The sequence below is a fragment of the Moschus berezovskii genome, chromosome 2, assembly GCF_049115385.1.
Source record: "Moschus berezovskii isolate FMDL1 chromosome 2, NW_MosBer_1.0, whole genome shotgun sequence".
Classification (NCBI taxonomy): domain Eukaryota; kingdom Metazoa; phylum Chordata; class Mammalia; order Artiodactyla; family Moschidae; genus Moschus; species Moschus berezovskii.
Window position 1 is genome coordinate 32,913,963 of NC_142461.1, and position 23,312 is coordinate 32,937,274.

Sequence of the window (23,312 nt, forward strand, 5' to 3'; positions counted from 1 at the left end):
TTCTACCTGATGAGATATATTAACAAGTAAGGAATAAGATTTAAACAGGTAGGGTTGAGTTGGCTTTATTTTTTCTTTTTATTCCCTACTCCCCTAGCCCGCCAAGAATGGAATTTTCACCCTCTTGGGGGCAATGTTGCTCCCACTGAGCACGCATGTTCTACAGAGAGGCAGCTGCCACCAGAACTGTGGCCCTAAAACTTGGCTTCAGAGGAAACACCCTGACCTCTTTGGCCCCCTACCCTGCAGTAGGAACAGGAGTCTGCCATACAGTACAAGAAGTCAGCTGCAGGAGACAGAGCAAGGCAGTGAAGAATAGAGCATGAATATCCGAGGGAACAAAAAGAGTAACCCCCAGATAATTTTTCCAGATTTCTTATAATTTCATTGGGGCAAAATCTGTTTGGGGAAAGCCTTGAATGGCTTGGAAAGAACATGAATTTTGTGTAAAGAGGATGTTAAGTTCCAGCTTTGTTCCTCTTTCACTGAAGAAGCTTAAGGACTACCTTTAAACTTTCTGAGTCTCTGAGAGTAAACTGGGCCTCTGGATATCTACTTCTGGCAGTTGCTTTGAGGATAAACTAAAATAACATATGCAGAGCACATACTAATGTGACTGTCTGGATAAACAATCACTAACTGTGAATCTGAAAGTTTTTCATCTGCCCTTCTTTCTTTTCATTCATAAGTGCCAAGGCAAAGACTGCCCCACCAAACCTGCAGTCTATGGAAGGGTCAGAGGTATTAATCATAATGCCAAAACACATTCAAGTTGTTTGAAGGAAGGCTTTTTGCATGCTCAGTTGCTCAGTCATATCTGACTCTTTGCGACTCCAAGGACTATAGCCCTCCAGGCTCCTCTGTCCATGGAATTTTCCAGATGAGGATACTGGACTGAGTTGCCATTTCCTTCTCTAGGGGATCTTCCAGATATAGGGAATGAACTTGTGTCTCTTGCATCTCCTGCATTGGCAGACTGATTCTTTATCACTGAGCCACTTGGGAAATCCATTTGAAGGAAATTGGTTCACAAAAGAATGGCTTTGGTTAATACTGCTATCACCTATGTCTTCACTAGCAATCTGCTAAGATAATCAAGCCCAAATTCCCCAAAGTTGCTCCTCCCATAAAGCAGATCTTTCTTTAGTGGCCGAAGGTTTTGGAAGAAACCTGAAATGCTCATAAATATATGTTCAAAGGAATCTCTTCTGAAAATATATATATTGATATTATCTAAACCTGGGATATTAAGTCTCCTTTGAATTATAGCATATTTATCTAGAACTGGCTGCACAGAAACTTCCCAGAAGAGTAAGTTTCTGAAGCAGTGCTTATTCTGGCAACAAAAGAGAAATTGGCATTAACTAATCTTGCTGCATTTATCCTTTAGTCAGCCATTTATTTTTTATTGAGTACCAGACCTTGTGCCATAATATTTAAGCTTTAGACTTTCTTTGTATTGTCTGACAGTGACCAATGATCTTACTTGACCAAATGTTTTGAAACTTTTTGATAAACTACCCAAATATGAAATTTTAATTTAGTTTCTTTTGACCTCCAGCTAACTTTGGAATTCATTAGGGAGCCCTTAAGACATCTCAAGAGGAATATTTAATTAGTTTTATTTTATATGTTGAATTACATTGGAAGTATTGCTAAAGAAGTGATAAGTTTTCTAAGATTTTACTATATGGGTAAATGTTACTACTATAGACCTAGAAATTAAAGTTTATGAATTATAGATGTGTCTTGGTGTAATCTATCAGACATAATTCTGATTATTTCACAGCAATTTGATTACGCTTCTTTGTCAACACATTGTGATCAAAATTTAACCTTGCCTTCTCAGTCTTTAATAAACAGTTAAACTGATGCTTTGCAAAAGGACTTCAAGAATATTCATGGGAAGGACTTTTAAATAAACATAGATCAGATTATACCGCTGAACTTGTTAAGAAATTTTTATCACACTGGTAAGGGAAGCAAATCTTCTCTCTCCTTGGCAGCCATGATGGGCTCTTAGGCTGTCTGTAGCAGTCAGCAGAGTGGCAAAACAATCTTACAATGACACTCAAACTTGAAGGAAAAGGGGATTTTGACTGTGCTATATGCTAGTATGGGCTTCTGGTGGCTCAGAAGGTAAAGAATCTGCCTGCAATGTGGGAGAGAGGCCAGGGTTTGATCCCTGGGTCCAGAAGATCCCCTGGAGGAGGGTATGGCACCCCACTCCATTATTCTTGCCTAGAGAATCTCCATAGACAGAGAAGCCTGGTAGGCTACAGTCCATGGGGTCACAGAGTTGGACACAACTGGGCAAGCATGGCACATATGCTAGTATTCAGGAATGAACAATGAAAAAAGAACTGTTAACTGCTTACTTAAGAGTTATAAGGTACTGGCTTTGGAAAAATCTGGTCTTCGTAAAACATAACGAAAGTCTTAAAAGAGAAAAAGAAAGAATGGCCTTGGATACAACAGAGAAAATTGCTAGCATGTCTGTGTGACACCTACTGAATGCATGAGTCTCATGTTGAAAAAGTCATCCACAAAATCCTTTAGTCAATTGCTTTGCCCAGATCTTTATTCCAGAAGGAGATCATTAAGTGATACCACAATTTCTACAAGGCTGGTGATTCAGAAAGCTTGGTTTGCTATGTTTCTAAGTTTTGTATTCTCATCTGTAAGAATAAGAGGATAAGAGTACTTATCTCAGAGGGTAGTTGATGGTTGAATGAAAAAATGCATTGTTGTTTTTCAGTTGCAAAGTCATGTCTGACTTTTTGTGATCCCATGGACTGCAGCATGCCAGGTTTCCCTGTAACTCTCTCCTGGAGTTTGCTCAAATTCATGCCGATTGAGTCAGTATGCTATCTAAATATCTCCTCCTCTGCCGCCCTTGGCTCCTTTTGACTTTAATCTTTCCCAGCATCAGGGTCTTTTCCAATGAGTCAGCTCTTTGCATCATGTGGCCAAAGTATTGGAGCTTCAGTTTCAGCATCATCCTTCCAATGTTCGGGGTTGACTTCTTTTAGGACTGATTCCAGCTTGTAATTCATCCATTCTGGCATTTCGCATGATGGACTCTGCACATAAGTTAAATAAGCAGGATGACAGTAAACAGTCGTATCATACCTCTTTCCCAATTTTGAACCAGTCAGTTGTTCCATGAAAGGTTCTTACTGTTGCTTCTTGATCCACATACAGGTTTCTCTGGGGACAGGTAAGGTTGTCTGATTTTCCCAGTTTGTTGTGACCCACACATGAAAAAATGCATTAAAGTACTTAGTACTGAGTCTGAGTCAGAGAAAGTGTTTAATAAAGTCTGGCAGTTTAAATGAACTGCTCTTAATTCTCTTCAGATACTCATATCATTATGAACTCGTTCACCATGTGCTTACGCTTGCCTTAGTTTTTCATGTTTACTATGAAACATTACTATTACTATGAAAACACAGTAATAATTTGAAATATCCATTTCATCTCAGTAAAATTTTTACAACTAATGAGAGAATATGTTAAATTTATCAAGAAAATGGTTCAGCACAAATTTAGGAATAGTTACAATTATACTTCCATTGCTGTAATTCAGGTGAGTAAGTCCTTAATTTTTAGTAGCTAATTTAATCCATAGAAAGAATGTCTATGACCACCTATATCACAAAAGTCTATGGTTGGTATAAAAATTTATCCAAGAGATAATGTTTATGGTTGTTTTTAAGCATCTGAGGCAACTTTTAAAATTAGCTGCACAAAGCTTCCCTGGTGGTAGAGTGGTTAAGAATACATCTTGCACAGCAAGGGATGCTGGTTTGATCCCTGGTCTGGGAAGATACCACATGCCATGAAGCAACTAAGGTGTGTGCCACAACTCCAGAGCCCATGCGCTGCGACTACCGAAGCCAGTGCACTTAGAGCCTGTGCTCCACAACAAGAGAAGCCAACTCAACGAGAAGCCCACACACCACGATGAAGAGTAGCCCCTGCTCGCCGCAACTAGAGAAAGCCCATGTGCAGCAATGAAGACCCACGAGAGCCAAAACATAAATAAGTGAATGAGTAAATAAATAAAATTAGCTTCATATAAGAGGCTTAGGAGACTTCCCTGGGTGGCGCTAGTGGTAAAGAACCTGCCTGCCAATGCAGGAGACATAAGAGGTGCAGGTTGATCCCTGGATCGGGAAGATCCCCTGGAGGAGGGCATGGCAACCCACTCCAGTATTCTTGCCTGGAGAATCCCATGGACAGGGGAGCCTGGTGGGCTACAGTCCATAGGGGTGCAAAGAGTTGGACACAACTGAAGTGACTTACCATGCAAGATGCTTAAATGATGTGAATGTAAGAAAGACAAAAAGTAATTTAAATACCAAAAATCTGTAAAAAAAATTTTTGTCAGCCTTTCAAAACAAAGCTTTAAAGCCACCTACATAAAATAAAGCAGAATTGGAAAAAGGAGCAATAGCACACAAAAATAAATCTTTTCCAAGAAACTGCTACCTATCCCGGAAAGCTGAAATGTTCTGTAATAGAGTTCTGGGTGCATGGTCTAGCTACCCAGTAGTGGCTCCATGCTACTGAATGAATAAGATACCTTTGCAAAGCTTTTGGGAGGTACATCACTCTAGTGAGAAAAAGGGCACTCCTGTAAGCAACAAAGGGCACCGATTAAGGCTCTTAAAAGTGCTGATTAAATAATAAAGTAACTTAAAATACAAACAAAATGCTGAGTAAGTGAAAACTGACTAGCTTTCAAGGCATAAATTAATGTCCTTATCAAGTATTTTTTCCCCTCGGTTGCAAGGCCCTGTCAATTCTAGACAAACTGTCCAGACATTCCACCCATGGGGCTGCGCATGGGGCAGTTTATTTTTCCTTCTCACACCTGTGCTTAATAAGTAGCAGTTTTGCAGACTCAACTGTTTTCAAGGGAAGATGTGAAAGACTTATGTCCAAAAAATAAAATCAAGATAAGAAACAAAACTACTGTAATTTATCTCCAGTCAGCCTACCCAGAGAAGACTGTGAAACAGTAAAAGACACTACAGACTCTTAAAGCAGAAAATTCCAAAGGTCACCTAATCAATGGCCTCCTCTCTAACAGAACTGAAAGAGATTAAGAAAAACAGCCCACCTTCATTTAAATGTAACCCTGGGGGTCAAGAAGTTATTTCTTATCAGGGATAAGATTTTGTTTTTCAACAGGAAAGGGATTTGACTAGGATGGGTATTGTCTGCCATGTGTGTATTCCTGTTAAAGAAAAGTCACTTTTCACTTAGGAAAAAACTGCCTTTTAAAACTATTCCTTAAATTGCTTTAATTTCAGTCTTCTCTAAATGACTGGCTCTGATCAATTCCTTTTGTGCTTAACCATAATGTTCCACTCAAACGAAGTCAATTCACTTCAGATTTCCATAATTGCCCATGTTCCTCATTAGCCTTCTTCAATAACAAAACATCCAAATGATACCTCCAACACACAAATATTTGTGTTCCTTTTTGTTACTGAACATTTAATTTGACCTAAGTTCTGAGAAAACCTTATCTCTATGGCAAGACCAAGAAGCAGCCATGCACAGTTGTCAATGAATATGTTTTGTCTCTACCACACACAGGACATCACACAAGTACTAGGTTTGGTAAGAGGTTGCTGGTGTAGAAGAAAGAATCTACTACTGTATTAATGGCAAATTTCCTGTTAGAAAAATGAAGAAATGAGGCTACCCTGTACGTGCTGCTGCCACTTAAGTGCATGTCCTTGAAACAAAATCAGAAGATGGTACAAGTAAAAATGATTAAAGATATCCTATGCTTTAATCGATATTTTAAAAACAACTTTGTTGGAGTATAATTTATATACCAGGGCTTCCTAGGTGACTCAGTAGTAAAGGGTCCACCTGCCAATGCAGGAGATGAGGGTTTGATCACTAGGTCAGGAAGAATCCCTGAGGAAGGAAATGGCAACCCACTCTAGTGTTCTTGCCTGGGAAATCCCAAGGACAGAGGAGCCTGGAAGGCACCAGTGTATGGGGTCACAAAAGAGTCACACATGACTTAGCAACTAAACAATAACAATCAACTCATATAAAATTAACCCATTTTAAATTTACAGTGTGGTGAATTTCAGTAACTTCATCAAGTTGTGCAGCCATCACTACATTCTGGTTTTAGAACATTCCTTTCCATCACCCTTTCAAGATTCCTTATGCCCATTTACAGCTGATTCCCATTCCCAGCCCCAGTGCCAGCCACCTATCAATCTACTTTCTATCTCTTTTGTCATATTTCCCTCTCCAATTCGAGATGAGAAAAAGAAATACAAAGATATATCCTACAAATAGGAGGCCACTGTTTGCTGAAGAACCAATCCTTGTCAAAATAAACTTCAGAATTCTTAAGGGAGCGCAAGAGAACCTTGGACACCAGGCATGGCTAGTTTGAACAGGGTTAGAATGGAGAGATTTAATTATCTCTCCAGCTAGAGATAACAGACTTACACAATTACAAGGGACTTTGATAATGAAAGAATACTACAGCAGGCCTTGCTGTCTTAAGAAAATGCTTCTACCTCCAAAGTTAAAAAAAAAAATCCACTTTTAAGTAAAAGGGTAAACTGTCAACCATTTCTATAACATTCAGTCAGAATATTGTATATTTTTGCTTGTGAGACTTTACAAATATACCATATCCTTAAGCAAATTATATTTCAACAGACTGAAATATCAGTTTCTTCTGAAATGTAAGTCACTTAGGCTATTTCCTCCAAGCTTGCATGTGTATATTATTCTTATGTATTTTGAGTACAGTAAATATGTCAAACTATTATGGTTTTGGTTGGCAAAATACTTTTTAACCACTGATTTCCTTCCCCCAGAATCTGTATATTTTAAGAAAGTATTAGCTTCAAGTTTATCTTGTTTACATCCTTATTTGAAGGTACCCTTCCCCGTGGAAGGAACATCGGCTTCCAAGAAATTTACGAAGAATTTTACAGGGGCCCTTTTATGTGTGAAAGAGAAAACTGCTTTGTCAAGTGATGATGAGAAATTGAAAAAACAAACAAACAAAAAAATTCTAACCCAGACGGGACTGTAAATTTGGGGAAATTTGTGGCACTCTTTCAACTTGCAAAATTGGTCACAAAGATGCCTTAGGAAGTTATTTTACACTTCTTGTAGGAAACTGATATTTGCTGTGTGTTTTTCCCCTTTAAGTCCCTGTGTTAATGAAAACAAATGTTAGTTTTGTGCCTTTGATGTTGGGCATTTTATGTTCGACCAGACCAGAGTTCTAAGTACCCATGGCAGTTACCAAAGGCGGAACTTTTTCTTTAACTATGTGCAGAAAAAGACAAACCTGCTTGCAGCCTTCATAGATTCTCAAAGCCAATGGGAGGTCTGCACTACTAACAAAACTAGCGAGGCAAAACTTTGAATTTAGATCTTTCAGGAGTTGCTGAAGAAAGTTGAGGACTCCTTTTGAAGATCTTTAAGAAGCAAGTGTGACTTGTGTTTCTCTGTAAAAAGAACTGATGTGATGAGTTGCTAAATGCTAGCGACTTCTCAGATTCCCTTTCTACACAAGCCTTTAGAGGGAAAGACCGGGAAATCTTAAATGAGAACTTTCCACATTTCTTAGAGTAAGTAACACTTGAAAAAAAAAAAAAAAAAAAGGTCCGGCAGCGGGGCTGGGGGAGGGGAATTCTATGATGGAACCGAAGTCTACCAAATGAAAATGCCAAATAAAAGCAAGGAAGCGACTGTAAGAAGGAAAGACTGGAAATGGTCTTTTCGCAGCTTTAATGACTCAACGATCTCTGTTCTGTGTAACGGTGAACATGGGCAAGGACATTACGATCTTTCTCTCTCCAAGGTCGGTCCAACTTTCCAGTTTTCAGTGGTAACAGGCATCCCATCCCCAGGACAAGAAGACTTTCTTGCATACTTGGGCGGGGTGGGGGGGGAGCAAACGGCTGCTCTGTCCTTTCCAAAGAAAACTCGTCCTCCGAATTTCCCTCTAGATCCGCCCCCGCGGAATTCCTGGTACTTAGTAGAAGCTCATTAAAGGGATCCTTTCTCCCTTCCGCCCTCCGTCGCCTTCCTCCCTTCCCACCCCCCACCCCCAGTTAAAACGTCCTCAGAACCAGCAGGTACTGCGTTCAGAAAGGCAGAAGACTTGAACAGGAAGCTGTGAAAGCAAAGTGAGTCCCCAGTCATTGCACAGACCCGAGAGGGAACCGCAGGAAAGCCAGCCGCTCCCCCGGACGGCAAAGTCTACATTCCTACAGCTGCAAGGTGGTGGCTGCTTGATGGTTTTTCCTCCCCGTCGCAGAACACTCCAGTGAGCGGAGATTTCCCCCCCACCCCCAGCGATGACGCAATCTGAACTCCCCCCCTCCGGCTCACCCCAATAAAATATTTTAAAAGGGAAGCGGGGGGTGGAGGGAGGATGGACTTGCGATCCCTTGGCTACACGGGACTCCAGCCCCTCCCTTTCCTCCCAGTCTACCCCTTTCCAGACGCTTCCCATCCCTCCCCTTCTGCCCCCCAAAAGTTTGACGACCGCAAAGGAAACCGAAAAAAGTTCTCTTGTCCCGATCCTGGCGGGCGATCAGCATCTCTTTTGTTCCAGGCGAAGCCACAGTTCCCCTGACGTCACCCGGAGCCTGGGCCAATGGGCGCGCGGCCGGCGGCGGCTGCGGCCGCAGGGGGGCGGGAGGGGGTCCGGCCGGTCCCTCCTCCCCGGCGCCCGGGGCCTCGCGGGGGGCGGGAAGGGCCCGTCCCATATAAGCCCTGGTTCTCGGGGCTCGGCCGCCCGCACCGGCTGCGCTTTGCAAGGGGAGGAGGGGAGCCCCAGTCGCGAGCGGGGGCGAGGGGACCTGCAGCCACAACTTCTTTCGTCCTCTCCTTCCCCTCTTCCCTCTGCCCTTCCCCTTCCCCACCCTCCAGCCCTGACTCTTGGAGGTACTGGAAGGGGATCTGCCCGCAGGTTGCGAAGGGAACCGAACTTAAGTGGCAAGTTGCCTCACCGTCTCAAGATGCTCGCGGGTCCGGGGCCCGGGCTGCTGCTGCTGGCCGTCCTGTCCCTGGGGACAGCGGTACCCTCCGCGGGAGCCTCGAAGAGCAGGAGACAGGCGCAGCAGATAGTTCAGCCCCAGTCCCCGCTGACTGTCAGTCAGAGCAAACGTGAGTACTGACCGTGGGCTGGGACAGGCTGCCTCAGGACGGGGCCGGAAAGCCAACCAAAGTTGTGACTGAAGTTTTGTGCGCGCGCGCGCGTGCGGCGTGAGTGTACTCCTAAATGAGACGGGGGCATAAAAGACTGGCTTTGAGCAGGCTGGTTTTGTGGGCTTAGGTAATAAGATAAGGCGTTGGGAGGCGGAGCTCAGCGATGTCCAGCAGGGCTGGTACCGGCTCAGGTCGTCCTTCTTTGAATTAACCAAAACTCGTCTTTAAAGAGAAAAATGATGCACCCCTTTAAACTTTTATTTTGGGGATTAGTGTGGTCCTTACGCTTATTTTCTTTGTTACTAAGTAATCGGTTAAATACTTTCAAAATGCAGATGAGGTGAGAGTAGCAGAATAATTATGCTGTTCCTACTTTGAATGAGATGTAATTGCTTCAAAATGCTTTCTCAGGATGCTTCTCCAAGAACAGAGATTGGAATTCCTCTTCCAGTTTCTCAAAGACACACCCTCCCTTTTCCTTGGCTAATGGAAACTGCTTAGCATTGCCCTTCTTGACTTATTACCCCCAAAGAGCGCTGAAATTCCTTGCACGTTTTAAAATGTAATTCCCAGTTATCTGCTTTTCAAAATGTTTCCATTCCTTTGGTGCAGACCCCTGGCCAGATGGAAATGACATCATTGTATAACATTTAACTAAGTCAAAAGAAAAACAAAAGGAATACCTAAATATCTACGTGTGCAAATATGTGGTTAACTCTTTAGATATCGGGTTGCTTTTAATTCTTCTGATGCTCTGATGATTAACTTTTTCCCCCTTTATTTGTTGCTTAGGCTCATCAGTTTAGTTGTGCAAGAAAATTCCATACTTTGGAAAAAGGAAGAATCCAAATTTAATGACTTTTTTCTTCATTTCTTGCAGCTGGTTGTTATGACAATGGAAAGCACTATCAGATAAATCAACAGTGGGAGCGCACCTATCTGGGCAGTGCCTTGGTCTGTACCTGTTATGGAGGGAGCCGGGGCTTTAACTGTGAGAGCAAGCCTGAACGTAAGTGATGGGGAGCCTGCCTAGTTCTTAGTATCTTCTAATTATTATAGTTATTAGAATCTAATAGATAAAGAAGTAGTGCTTGTTGAGTAAACGTAGGATTAGTAGTAAAATTACAAATACCATTTCCCTAATAGAATTACCTTTAAAAATGTTTAATAACTGCTTATATTTGCTTTTCGAATTATATTGTTCTTTTACCTTTAAAACAAAAGAACAAATATATCCCAAAGTAGTTTCTAGGGTCTTCTTTCTGTTTTACTTTCCCAAAACATTTGATGAAAAACATGAATGATGTGTGTTCTTTCTCCCTTCAAAAAAAAAGAATTGCTTATAAAATTCTAATTTATTAGAAAGTAATTCCAAATCTTACGCTGTAGGATTATGGGGCAGAAAGCACTTTGGGCAGTACATTGTCAAACGATTTGTCAGCTGCAGTTCAACGTAAAACCACTGACCACTTCAAAGTTCTCATTCCTTTATGACCCTTGATCTATTTCTTGTAAATTATGGCAACTCCTGAAGAGAACCACTGATGAGGCTAAAATAGAAATAGTAGGATTAACAAGGGCCAGTGCTGGGGTGGGAGTGGGAGCTGTTCAGATTGTTTATTTTTAAGTGAACCTTGGTTTGATTTTCTGAGCCAGAGAGAGGAATCTAAAGTCCTTCCTTCACAATCTAGCTGGTCCTAAGGTTGTACTTTATAGCTTTTTCCTAAGCGCCTGAGAATCCTTTCCAATGGAAATTCGTCACCAGAAAATTAGAGAACTTGTCAAAGGTTGAAAACTGAGGCTGTGTTAGACCCTAGGGTAAAATTGAGATCTCCGACTTCAGGTTTTAAAAACTTTCCACTTGCCCCTTGCTACTTACAGAATAGAAAAGCAGGTTTTCCCTTGGATGAGAGTAGTGGAATAGAAAAGTTTTTCCCTATATAAGGCTCACATGGACTTTCATTCTTCCCTCAGCTGAAGAGACTTGCTTTGACAAGTACACTGGGAACACTTACCGGGTGGGCGATACTTACGAGCGCCCTAAGGACTCCATGATCTGGGACTGCACCTGCATTGGGGCTGGGCGAGGGAGAATAAGCTGCACCATTGCAAGTAAGAATGGCCTTCTGTCCAGTAACGCTGAAATAACACAATGTGAACTTTTCCATTCCCATCACTGTCATTTTCTGTTATCCATGACTGGATATTCCTAATGTGGGGATTTATCCCAGGTGAGCAGGCACCCTTCTACGGCCACACAGCTGATTCCTGTGCCTCTGAAAGGTGGCTCTGAGCACAGGTGGAGTCAGTGTTCAGTCTGTTGCATTTATGAGAGAGAGAGAGTGTGTGTGTGTGTGTGTACACATACATACGTAGCCTAACCAAGTAAATCTCTTGGGTTCCATCCCATTCTTAGAGGAGTTGCCCATTTTATGTTATCTGTGCATCTTCAAGCCAGACTGCTCATGTGGTGATCTGCAGCGATTGGAAAGATGGTCATGAAGAATGAATTAGCCATTGTGTGCTCTGCTAGTCTTATTAGCAATGTACACACTGCTTGGATCTCACAGAAACAGTCTGGTTTCTTTGTAACCAGTAGTGTATAACCAGGAAGCAGAGCTCTCTATTCCTAGGAATAATGTGGAATGAATTTTCCAAGGTACTTAGGGGTCTGGACTTACTCTCAGCAATTCTAGTTTAACTAAGTCAAACTTTCCAGTATGATTCATTGGATTACCAATAGCTTCTATTGACACAGCATTTAGTGTTCTTTAATCCATCGTCGTATAAGTCTCTTAAAGGCTCAGTCCAAAAGACAGATTGTACTTCCCTCATGATCTAGTGGTAAAGACTCTGAGCTTCCACTGCAGGGGGTGGAGGTTCAATCTCTGGTCAGGGAACTAAGCTGTGCCCCCCAAAAAAGCATGAGGTACAGCCTTCTGGAAAAGACAAATCAGTCTCTTGTGAATAAGCCCATCAGCCTGTCCTATATTTAATGTTAGAGTTTATCCAAGATTATTGGTATATGTTAAGAGTCAGTGTTCCATAGTGTTTACATAGTGGACAGTTTAACCTTTGTATGTGCCCTTGTGTTTAACCAGATTTCCACACTTGCTGTGTATACATCTATTTGCTTTCCATCAAAAAGACGTTTCTATCCTAGGGTAAAATACGGACTCTCCACATCCTAAAAGCTGGAATTCTAGGTCTAGTGTGCCTTTTGCATTGAATCAGTCTCAGGCTAAACCCACTGTGTGTGTGTGGAGGCCATGCCTGGCAGCTTTTCTTTTCTGCTTTAGAACTCAATTTCCTGTGATCTCTCTGGGGATCCAGGATTTATGACTCCTTTCTTTGCTATTCAGATTTCGTCTGTGGTTTCCCATTGTGCTTAAACCAGACATTCAATTGAAGGACCCCAAATGACCAGACCTGTTAACTTTTCCCCTGTCCCTGATGGGAAAGCTGCTCTCTTTGGCTAATCAAAGGGGTTGGAATATGAGACTTTTTCTGTTTTAAAACTATTTTCTGTCCCACTATGTGTAACATTTGGTTTTTATCTTGAACAGACCGCTGCCATGAAGGGGGGCAGTCCTACAAGATTGGTGACACCTGGAGGAGACCACACGAGACTGGTGGTTACATGTTAGAGTGTGTGTGTCTGGGTAATGGGAAAGGAGAATGGACCTGCAAGCCCATAGGTGTGTGACTTGGGGATAAATGGGGGTGGGATACACAGTCAAAATGTTGGGTTGAGTCAAAATTGACATGACAAGATACCTGCCTTCCAATAAAAAAGATAAGAGACTGAGAATTTTATTTAAAATAATGAAATGCTGTGTAATCCATAGTCTTCTTCAAGGAATCAGTTCAAATTCCCAACCATGTATAGAAGTCTTAGGGATTCCCAGGTGGCGCCCTGGTAAAGAATCCACTTGACAATGTAGGAGATGCAAGAGATCTGGGTTCGATTCCTGGATCTGGAAGTAGGAAATGGCAACTCAAACAGTATCCATTATCCTTGCCTGGAAAATTCTGGGGACAGAGAACACTGGTAGACTGCATACAGTCCATGGGCTGGCAAAGAGTCGGACACGACTGACCATACACGTATCAATAGAAGTCTTAATTTTTTTTCACACCTTAAGATAGAGTTGAAAGATTTAGGAAGAAGTCATTTGTTTTCTCTGAGATCTGTTCTCAGATTTCTCCTTGGTCAAGATGTAAGTTTTTTAAAGGGAAAAAACAAAGACTTTTAACATCTTTCTTTATTGGAACGCAGTGGATATAAACACCATATGGTGTGTGTTCTATCATCTTTTGGTCATTTTTTTGTCAAAAATTGCTGTTTCCTTTGGTGTCAATCTTCAGCTGAACTCTATAGATACAAATCTAAGAGTTTCTGGCTATAAATTTTATTCTGATTGTTCTCTAATGCAGAGGTTTTTATTTTCTTTGTGTTGCCTCTATTTTTACAGAAATCCAAATTTTAAATAGCTTTCTTGTCATTTTATGCAGGCATTCATAATTGGTCATTTTTAATTAAGATTGGAATTTTGCATATTTAGTCTCAATATGCAGGAGATTCATAGATCCACAGGAGGCACATAGATCCTTTTTGCTCAAAATACTGGTGTGAAGTACAACCCGTGTATTTACTCAGTTCAGTTCAGTTCAGTCGCTCAGTCGTGTCCGACTCTTTGCGACCCCATGAATCACAGCACGCCAGGCCTCCCTGTCCATCACCAACTCCTGGAGTTCACTCAAACTTATGTCCACAGAGTCGGTGATGCCATCCAGCCATCTCATTCTTGGTCGTCCCCTTCTCCTCCCGCCCCCAACCTTTCCCAGCATCAGAGACTTTTCCAGTGCATCAACTCGTCGCATGAGGTGACCAAAGTATTGGAGTTTCAGCTTTAGCATCAGTCCTTCCAATGAACACCCAGGATCGATCTCTCTTAGAATGGACTGGTTGGATCTCCTTGTGATACAAGGAGAACAGAATTTCTGCCTGCCAACTTGGCTAGAGCTTCCTTTCACTTTGGTTACTTGCTCTGTGCTTAGTTACAGGGCGTGCCTTTCTTTTTGAACAGAGTACCACTTTAAAAAATGTGGTTGGGTTTTTGCTTACACAATTTACTTTAAATTACAGGGAGACAGCACAATTTGAAATAACTCCTTTTTTTTTTTTTTCTGTTTTTCCTTCCAATTGCCCTACAGCTGAGAAATGTTTTGATCAGGCTGCTGGTACTTCCTACGTTGTCGGGGAGACCTGGGAAAAACCTTATCAGGGCTGGATGATGGTGGACTGTACTTGCCTGGGAGAAGGCAGTGGACGTATCACTTGTACCTCCAGAAGTACGTTTTAGATCTATATGTTAAAGATGAGGTCAGGCATTGTTTTCTGGATTCCTAGAGAGAATTGTCATATGATCTCACGTATAACATCCGTTCCACCAACGTGCTAACATTTGGATATCAAGAAAAATTTTGTAACCAACTTATTCTACTTCAAAGAAGACTAAATTGACACAAAACAGCTTCGTTCAATAAGGTCTTAGGTTATCAGCTACTGAGAAAGAACCTTAATGTTCATTTCAATGCCAAATGTGTTGCGGACCCAAAGATAAGTTGCAAATGTTTCATCTAAGTGATCACTGAGATATTTTCTAAGCAGCAAGGAAATCTTTAAAATAGCAGGCACATGCATCTTTGGGCATGTGAGTGCTCTTGACATAGAGAGGAGTAAAGCTCTAAAGTTTTGGCATATACATTAAAGTAAGGCATATACATTAGCAAAATTGATGAAAATAAAAGGTACTTATCCCATAGGTTAAATTATGTTTAACCCCTATTCTGGGATTAAGGACAGTGTCTCTGTAGGTTTATTAGTGCTGTGAAGAAGCTAAACTTTGAAAATTTCTGAAGGAAACACTGGTATCTATGTAGCTCCTTCTAAGATTGCCCTGAGGCCTTACTTTTTGCCTTAGGGATTCAATGCTCCTTTTTTGAAATGTCAAACTATAAGGTTTGTGGAAGCAAAACAGCCATCAGCTATCAGTGTTATACATTTAAAATCAAATCTAAATATTTTGAACATGTCTTATCTAGCTGAAAGTATTTAACCATCTTATCATGTTGGAATTCTTGCAAGCAAAAAATAATGTCTCTTGAACAGTGATAGCAATTTAAACTAAATGTTTTTGAGCACCTTGCAAGTTCTTTTGCATTAAAAATTTTATTATGATTATCAGACTTCCAAGACCTTGGCAGCAATGTTTTAGTTTAAGACAAGTTAGATGTTTGACTCAAACTCATATATTATTTAAAGCTCTTCTAATAACAAGTTGGGAAAAGCTTCTCAGAGAAAAGTCATTTCTTCCATGAAATTTTTTAAGTCCCTACTTTATTCAGGATGGTGTAGGGATGCGAAAATGAACTGGACATTAGCTGACTTGTCAAAGAGAAGTTGGTAAATAGGTCAGGATGATGAGAAAGGTTTATGAGGCTTATTATATATATCATCTTCTACAAAGCACAGAATTAAACACTTTGAGAAAGATACTGAAATAGTACTATGGAGGTTCAGGGGAAGACAACACTTGGTTGGAGATTTGGGGAAAAGTGTCACCAGCAATGATATCTTTATTCAGACTTCTGTTGTGGTGGGAGATCAATATGTGTCAGTATTTGTCTGAATTTAACATCAACTAATTATTTTAAGGAAATGGTAACCCACTCCAGTATTCTTGCCTGGAGAATCCCGTGGACGGAGAAGCCTGGTAGGCGACAGTCCATGGGGTCGCAAAGAGTCGGACACGACCGAGCGACTGAATGGAATGGAATGGAATTATTTTTTATCTAACCCAATGTAGTTGTTTCACAAACCAATCAAATCTTGTCTATCACATTGCAGCATATGTGTGAAGCTGGATTATAATTGAAACAATTTATTAGTCAGATAATCATAGACTGATGGTAATTTAGTTACAAATTATCATTTTATTTTCTTGCTTGTCTAATCCCATGGACAGAGGAGCCTAGTGGGCTACTGTCCATAGGGTCACAAGAGTCAGACGTGACTAAATGAACATTAAACAAACATTATTTTATATTAATAATCTCACTTTCCCGTCAAAGAGTTAACACCATGAGCAATTCAAAAGATGCCATTTTGTTAGTAATGTTAAATAGGTTTGTGTTTGGGAGGGGGTGGGGTGGGACCAGGGGAGAGAATATTTTAGTCAGAGAAGTTGGTGGTGCCTTGAATTGTTTTACATAACAAATGAAAAAACAGATGCTGCTATCTTTTAATAGCTCCTTTGGGGCAGTTGGTTGAGACCCTAAGAGACCTACTTGCCTCTCTATTGTTTCTAGTTTTCTAAAGAAAATCCCCTATGATAAGGTAGGTTGTAAACAGTTATGACTTAAAGCCAGGAGAGTCAGAGAAGGAGACAAAGGGAAGACTAGAAAGCCAGGGGATTAATTTGGTCAAATAAATAATGTGAAAAAAAGTAATGAATGAAAGATTTTTTATCAAATTTAATAAACTGAATGACTAAATGAAAATTTAATGAGTGAAAAATAGCATTCTGGCAAACAGATGAGTGGAATTACACTACATCGTATAGCTTCCTTCACACTGTTTTAAATGCAGTCACATCTTTCAGAAGTTTACCACCCATGGCACCACAGCTGAATATAAAGGTATCATCCAAAAACAGCTTACCAAACTTGAAGCAACTGTATTCTCCTTTTTTTTTTAAAACTTTTTATTGGAGTATAGTTAACAGTATTATGTTAGTTTTGGGGGAACAGCAAAGTGAATCAGTTTTAGATCATTTAGCTCAATTGAAAGAATCTGCCTGCAATGCAGGAGACGCAGGTTCGATTCCTGGGTTGGGGAGATCTGGAGAAGGGTATGGATACCCACTCCATTATTCTTGCCTGGAGAATCCCATGGACAGAGAAGCCTGGCAAGCTACAGTCCTTGGGGTCGCACAAGTTGGACACCACCATTATGAACTTATTAGAGTATTGAGTAGAGTTCCCTGTGCTATACAGTAGGTCCTTATTAGAAACAACTCTATTTTTATTTTAGGTTTGCATCAAGCACTTGCCAAGCTCAAACTGATTTATATGTTTTAACGCTTCCTTTCTGACACAGACAGATGCAACGATCAGGACACTAGGACGTCCTATAGAATTGGGGATACCTGGAGCAAGAAGGACAACCGGGGGAACCTGCTCCAGTGCATCTGCACGGGCAATGGCCGTGGCGAGTGGAAGTGTGAGAGGCATACATCCCTGCAGACCACATCCGCAGGTGAGGCATGGGGCTCTGAGGACCCAAACGGGGGCACCTTGCACAAAGCATTTCCGCAAAGCCATCTTTTCCTTGGTCTTCCCTTGAAGGATGATGTGTCTGTGAAGCTGAGTTCCTTTGTAGACTGTTAGTTAAAACTTTGTTTATTGTCAAGTTTTTTAAACTTAAATAAAAATGAAACTAAAACGGATCTTGGGGGATAAAACCAATTTTAGTCCCAAGAGTTTAAACTGATGGCCAAGAAAAATTACTAATATCGTGAAATATACATGATTTATATACAAAGATATAAATAAATATATTGAGATCTGTAGATCGATACACATGTGGATATTCATATACATACCCTTGTGTATGTATGTTGAATATCTAAAGTACATTTTAATGGAAATGAGAAACTTTTGCTGAGTAACATGATCCCTTGATTCTTCTGCTGGGAAAAGGGGGAAAAGTACATTTGTTCTTTTTCAGAATGGAATATATCTCCTTACCCTGATGTTCTATTCTTTTTGTTGTGAAAACAATCCTTTATGTGTGGTTTCCATGCTCCAGCAAACTCTGTTGCATTCCATAAAATAATGCACAGTCATTTTCTTCATGTATTGGCTTTCACATTTGAAAAATTCAGAGGAGTCCTAGACAGGGGAAGGAATGACATAATATCTAAGCTTTATTTTTAAAACTAAGTTTTAATTATTTCTAGTACAAGACTAGGATCTTTGCATTATAGCTTGTTTGGTAAGAATCTAAAGGAAGAAAGAGGGCAGTCAAGAATGTGTACTTCTGTTATTATTCTTGCTCTGTTTTGTCAAGTTTTCACTATACAGTGCACTAGCATTATTGTTTAGTCTTTCATCTAGGTCATTTAGCAAAATAGTAATTGCTTACTTGGATTTTCCTCCTTTTGATGAGTTTTCATCTTGCCAAGATCACTTAGGAAGAAGAACAAGATTGGATTTGATAACATTTTTTGAGTTATTTGATTACTTTCAGTAAAATTGCTAACCTAAAAAAGAAACAATAATCTCAGCCTATGGAAGCAGTTTAAATTAAAAAGGGTAGTTGAGGTTAATCAGGGGTAAGCATTCAATGATTGCTATCTATTTTTATTAGTATTACTAATATTAATACTGAAATGTCTCTGTTGTTCAAAAAAGTTTGAGAGACGTGGGGTTAAACCAATAAAAATGTTCTTCTACAGGAGCTTAATATTCCTTTGCATTGTGACTCTCCCAAGTGGGGTGTATGAAAATAGATGCCATGTTCCTCTGATATGTGTGACCTTGGGACCATTGTCTATGAAGTATTTGGGTTCCAGTGTTCCTCTGAAAGGAAAGCTGTCTTAAGAGGCTTGTCTTAGAGAGATGCTGAATTCAGTCTACCAGTCATTTTAGCTTCAGTTCTAATTCTGCTTCTCCTTGGGCCTGACCCCTAAGAGAACAGATTTCTATGTTTAAAGAAAAGATCAGCATATTCTGTTGTCTTACTTTGAAATGAAAGCCGTCTTAAGAGGATTGATTGATCTTTGGAGAAATGAAATGTGGAAGGAGGAGGGGCAGTGAATGGAAAATCCAGTATGGCTGCCCAGGGCACGGTCTGAGGAGCTCAGAGTTACGTCGATGGCGAGAGGTCTGCTGCAGAGCTGCAGCGACTTCTCAAAATATCAGGAGGAGAGATGCCCAGATATATTGGGCTACTGGGAGCTGCTAAGAGATGGGGAGACAGACCATTCCAGGCCAAGGGAAAAGCCTGGGGACAGCTCAGGGTACAGGAAGGGATAATGAGAAGCTCAGTGCAGATGAGGCATAGACCCAAGGATGAAGTGGTCTGAACTGAACGAAATGGAAAGAATGAAGCGAGCTGATCAGAGGTTAGGTGTGGAGGACTGCAAAGTCATGGGCTTTGGCTCGCTGAAATGAGTAAGCAGCCATTGGAGGTACCTGCTCTGCGGAGTGGCAGAATAAGGTTGGTGATTTGGAGATACACTCTTGGTAGCTCCAGGTAAGCTGGAAGGTAGCCTTTTGTGGGTTGTTTCTTAGGCTGAGTGCCAAAGCTAATGCAAAGAGGGAGGGGCATTTCTTTCCAATTCCAGTTCAGTAAGAAGACAGATTGTAGAGTCATCTGGATGAGACCTTGACGATCCCAAAAAACTACTCCAGGAAGTAGCTTTCCCTTAACCAGCTCTGTGACTTCTTTCTCATGTCCTCAGGATCTGGCTCCTTCACTGATGTCCGAACGGCCATCTACCAGCCCCAGCCTCATCCTCAGCCGCCTCCGTATGGTCACTGTGTCACAGATAGCGGTGTGGTTTACTCTGTGGGGATGCAGTGGCTGAAGACACAAGGGAATAAGCAAATGCTTTGCACTTGCCTGGGCAACGGAGTCAGCTGCCAAGAGACAGGTCTGCGTTATCTTTTTTAAAAAGAGGACTGATAACTTTATTATTTAGACTTTGAAAGGCAATACATTCATTTACCAAAAAATGTAAAACAAACAAGAAAAGTTTATAACCTTACCAGCCTATGATAACAACCATGGTTGGCATTTGATATATATTTTTTCAGTCTTTTTAATCTATGTGTTTTTTTTTTTTCTGTAGTGAGTATTAAGCTATTGTGAATTTTTATCTGTCTAAAATGTTACAAGTGGTTACTTTCTGAGTAAACTAATCCATCCTTATTTAGTACTCTAAATCCCAAAGTTCTGAAGCTTTGTGATGTAAACTTGTTTCAATAACCTCATGCAACTCTTCCAGGGTATAAAAGTGGTAGTAATTGTAGCAATGATAATCGGTGCACTTGACTTTTCCCCTAGTACAGCCTCATGTATTAATTCTTACAGCACCAACAGAGCCATACATACCCTTCCAGGATCACTTGAGCAGCATCCTTAATTAACCTTAGTAATATATTGGGTTGGCCAAAAGTTCATTCGAGTTTTTCAGTAAGACCTTAGAGAAAAACCCGCATGAACTTTTTGGCCAACCCAATAGCTTTGCAAATGGGAAACTGAGGCGTGGCGGCTGAGGTGGTAACAATGGATGTCAGAAGAACTCAGGTGTTATTCTACCCACACAAAAAAATGTGGCTTTCTGAGTAAGGTATTTTGATAACACTATGATCTGGTTAATACTTACAGCTGTTCATACTCATAGTATTTTTCCACCCTTTGAGGACACAAGGTCAGCCTCAGTTAAGCTGAAAATAAGGAACAATAGTGGGAGACAAGTGTAACTATGTTTACTGAGGCCCTTTTGGTTATGCTTGTAGCTGTAACCCAGACTTACGGTGGCAATTCCAACGGAGAGCCGTGCGTCCTCCCGTTCACCTACAACGGCAGGACTTTCTACTCCTGCACGACAGAAGGACGGCAGGATGGGCACCTCTGGTGCAGCACAACTTCCAATTATGAGCAAGACCAGAAATATTCTTTCTGTACAGACCATACTGGTGAGTATCCCAGGAGAAAGCATAGCAGTGAGAAAACCCCATTTCTCATGCTCTGTTTTTATTGGCTGGCAGGCTGGGCGTTCCTTTCAAGGCTCTACTTGAGAGTGCCACCTTTATGTCATCTGGACCAAGGGACATGGAACTAACTTCACAGTTAATTTTAAGATCCTCCCAAGTTTCCCAGTTGTCTTGGGAAATGACACCAAGGGAAAAGCCCTCCAGTGCGTTTATTTTTGACACATTGGGATCATTATGTGATTAAAGATGCTTGTATGGGAAAATCAGTAGGCACTCCCACAGGGCTGAAGACTACACAGGAGGCAGGCCTGGGTGCTCTTGCTTTTGTTTTGATTAAAACCGTGATTTATTCAAAGCAACCATTTAATCTTTTTCTTTTTGGCTGGAAAAATGAGAGCCAAAATTGGATTTAAATCTGCTTGAAAGGTGAAGGTAAATACACTAAGGAGGCTTAGAACTGTATTATTAGACATCTTCTGTTCTGAGACACACTCTGCATTAGTTGCAGAAACTTGGCTAGTTTAGTCGCAGTAATTCCCCACTGTACATTGGAAAGCTCGGTTGTAATCTTTTTCTTCTGACATGTGTGTTGTTTTGGACAGTTTTGGTTCAGACTCGAGGTGGAAATTCCAATGGTGCCTTGTGCCACTTTCCTTTCCTGTACAACAACCACAACTACACGGACTGTACTTCTGAGGGCAGGAGGGACAACATGAAATGGTGTGGAACCACACAGAACTATGACGCTGACCAGAAGTTTGGATTCTGCCCCATGGCTGGTAAGATGAAGCCCTTGTAGGCAGCTGTTTGTGGTGTAAGACGGAAGAATAATGTCTGGCTTACTTCTGTTTCACGCATTAAGACTTAATTTTTAGACAGCAGAAAACTTCATGATCTATATGTAATCAAATATTTAAGAATTATATAATTATTCATATGATTTATAAGAATTATATAATTATTTAAAAGTATAAGACTTGTATAATTGTTTATATGATTTTAAAATCCCACTGTTATAAAGTCCAAAAACATGTAAATACAATAAAAATACTTTTAAAAAGTCTAGAAATAAACACTTTTTTTTTAAACAGATGTGTCTTTTGTAAAAAGCACACAACTGAGTAGCTCAAAATATTGAAGTGACTGCTGCAGTCACAGACCTGCAGTATTTACATACAGCTTTAGAATAAGGTCTATCACTTATTAAACACCAAAATGACCCAGACTGTATTTTCCAATCAATAGGGATCTTGTTTTAAAAGGCTGTGCTCTAGTTTGTGTGAGTGAAGAAAGGAGAACCAATACCTTTTGTTTTCAAATTTCGAGAGCCACTAGACTACAGTTGATTTTCTGATAGTAGAATTAAGAATCCATGTGCTTCTGTCAAGTGTGAATATGAGGCCATGAAACATCAGAAGGAAACTATTAATACTTAGGCTTACTTTTAGTCCTCTCATTTCAGCAAAAGAAAATTTGGATTTAGAAGGAAAACACATATTAACTTACAATTCTATACCCATACACATTGTTTCCCTTTGATCTAGAATAAACTGAAACTAGCAAATGTTATGGGACAGTAGTCAAATCCAGACTTCTAGAACATTGCAAACCCCTTGAATGGGTAGGCATAATTGTGGTTTACATCCCTTGCTGCTGCTGCTGCTAAGTCACTTCAGTCGTGTCCGACTCTGTGTGACCCCATAGATGGAAGCCCACCAGGCTCCCCCGTCCCTGGGATTCTCCAGGCAAGAACACTGGAGTGGGTTGCCATTTCCTTCTCCAGTGTGTGAAAGTGAAAAGTGAAAGTGAAGTCGCTCAGTCGTGTCCGACCCTTAGCGACCCCACGGACTGCAGCCTACCAGGCTCCTCTATCCATGGGATTTTCCAGGCAAGAGTACTAGAGTGGCTTGCCATTACCTCTCTGTTACATCCCTTAGCCACACTTTAATTTTTCCTTACAACAAACCTCGTCTTTGGAGTATGTTTTCTCTCTCTGGTAGTCAGAGCTCAGTGAATTTTTGAGGCACAGAAAACTTCCTTCCAAGAGAGTTCTTAGGATCACCAAACCAGACTGATAATATTGCATACATTTTAGCCCTTGTGATCATTTATGCAGTAATGCATTTCCCTTCTGTTTCCAAACAGCCCACGAGGAAATCTGTACAACCAACGAAGGGGTCATGTATCGCATTGGAGACCAGTGGGACAAACAGCATGATATGGGCCACATGATGAGATGCACATGTGTTGGGAATGGTCGTGGAGAATGGACGTGTGTCGCCTACTCTCAGCTCCGAGGT

At 40.9% G+C, this 23,312-nt stretch overlaps 1 protein-coding gene across 12 annotated transcripts in view; it reads left to right on the top strand.

Moving 5' to 3' along the window:
• Window positions 1-8,793: 8,793 nt before the first annotated feature.
• The window catches only part of FN1 (fibronectin 1), a 71,403-nt gene continuing 56,884 nt past the window's right edge, over window positions 8,794-23,312 (top strand). For 10 of the 12 annotated variants that reach the window (XM_055397164.2, XM_088827761.1, XM_055397165.2 and 7 more), the window contains exons 1-10: window positions 8,795-9,180; window positions 10,103-10,231; window positions 11,197-11,334; window positions 12,789-12,920; window positions 14,440-14,577; window positions 17,387-17,545; window positions 19,755-19,946; window positions 20,815-20,994; window positions 21,615-21,791; window positions 23,158-23,310. In XM_055397164.2, the coding sequence (XP_055253139.1) occupies window positions 9,033-9,180; window positions 10,103-10,231; window positions 11,197-11,334; window positions 12,789-12,920; window positions 14,440-14,577; window positions 17,387-17,545; window positions 19,755-19,946; window positions 20,815-20,994; window positions 21,615-21,791; window positions 23,158-23,310 (1,546 nt within the window). In that variant the 5' untranslated portion in view covers window positions 8,795-9,032. Of the gene's footprint in view, window positions 9,181-10,102; window positions 10,232-11,196; window positions 11,335-12,788; window positions 12,921-14,439; window positions 14,578-17,386; window positions 17,546-19,754; window positions 19,947-20,814; window positions 20,995-21,614; window positions 21,792-23,157; window positions 23,311-23,312 lie in introns of all 12 variants that reach the window. The other 2 variants (XM_088827751.1, XM_055397167.2) reach the window with 2 other exon arrangements.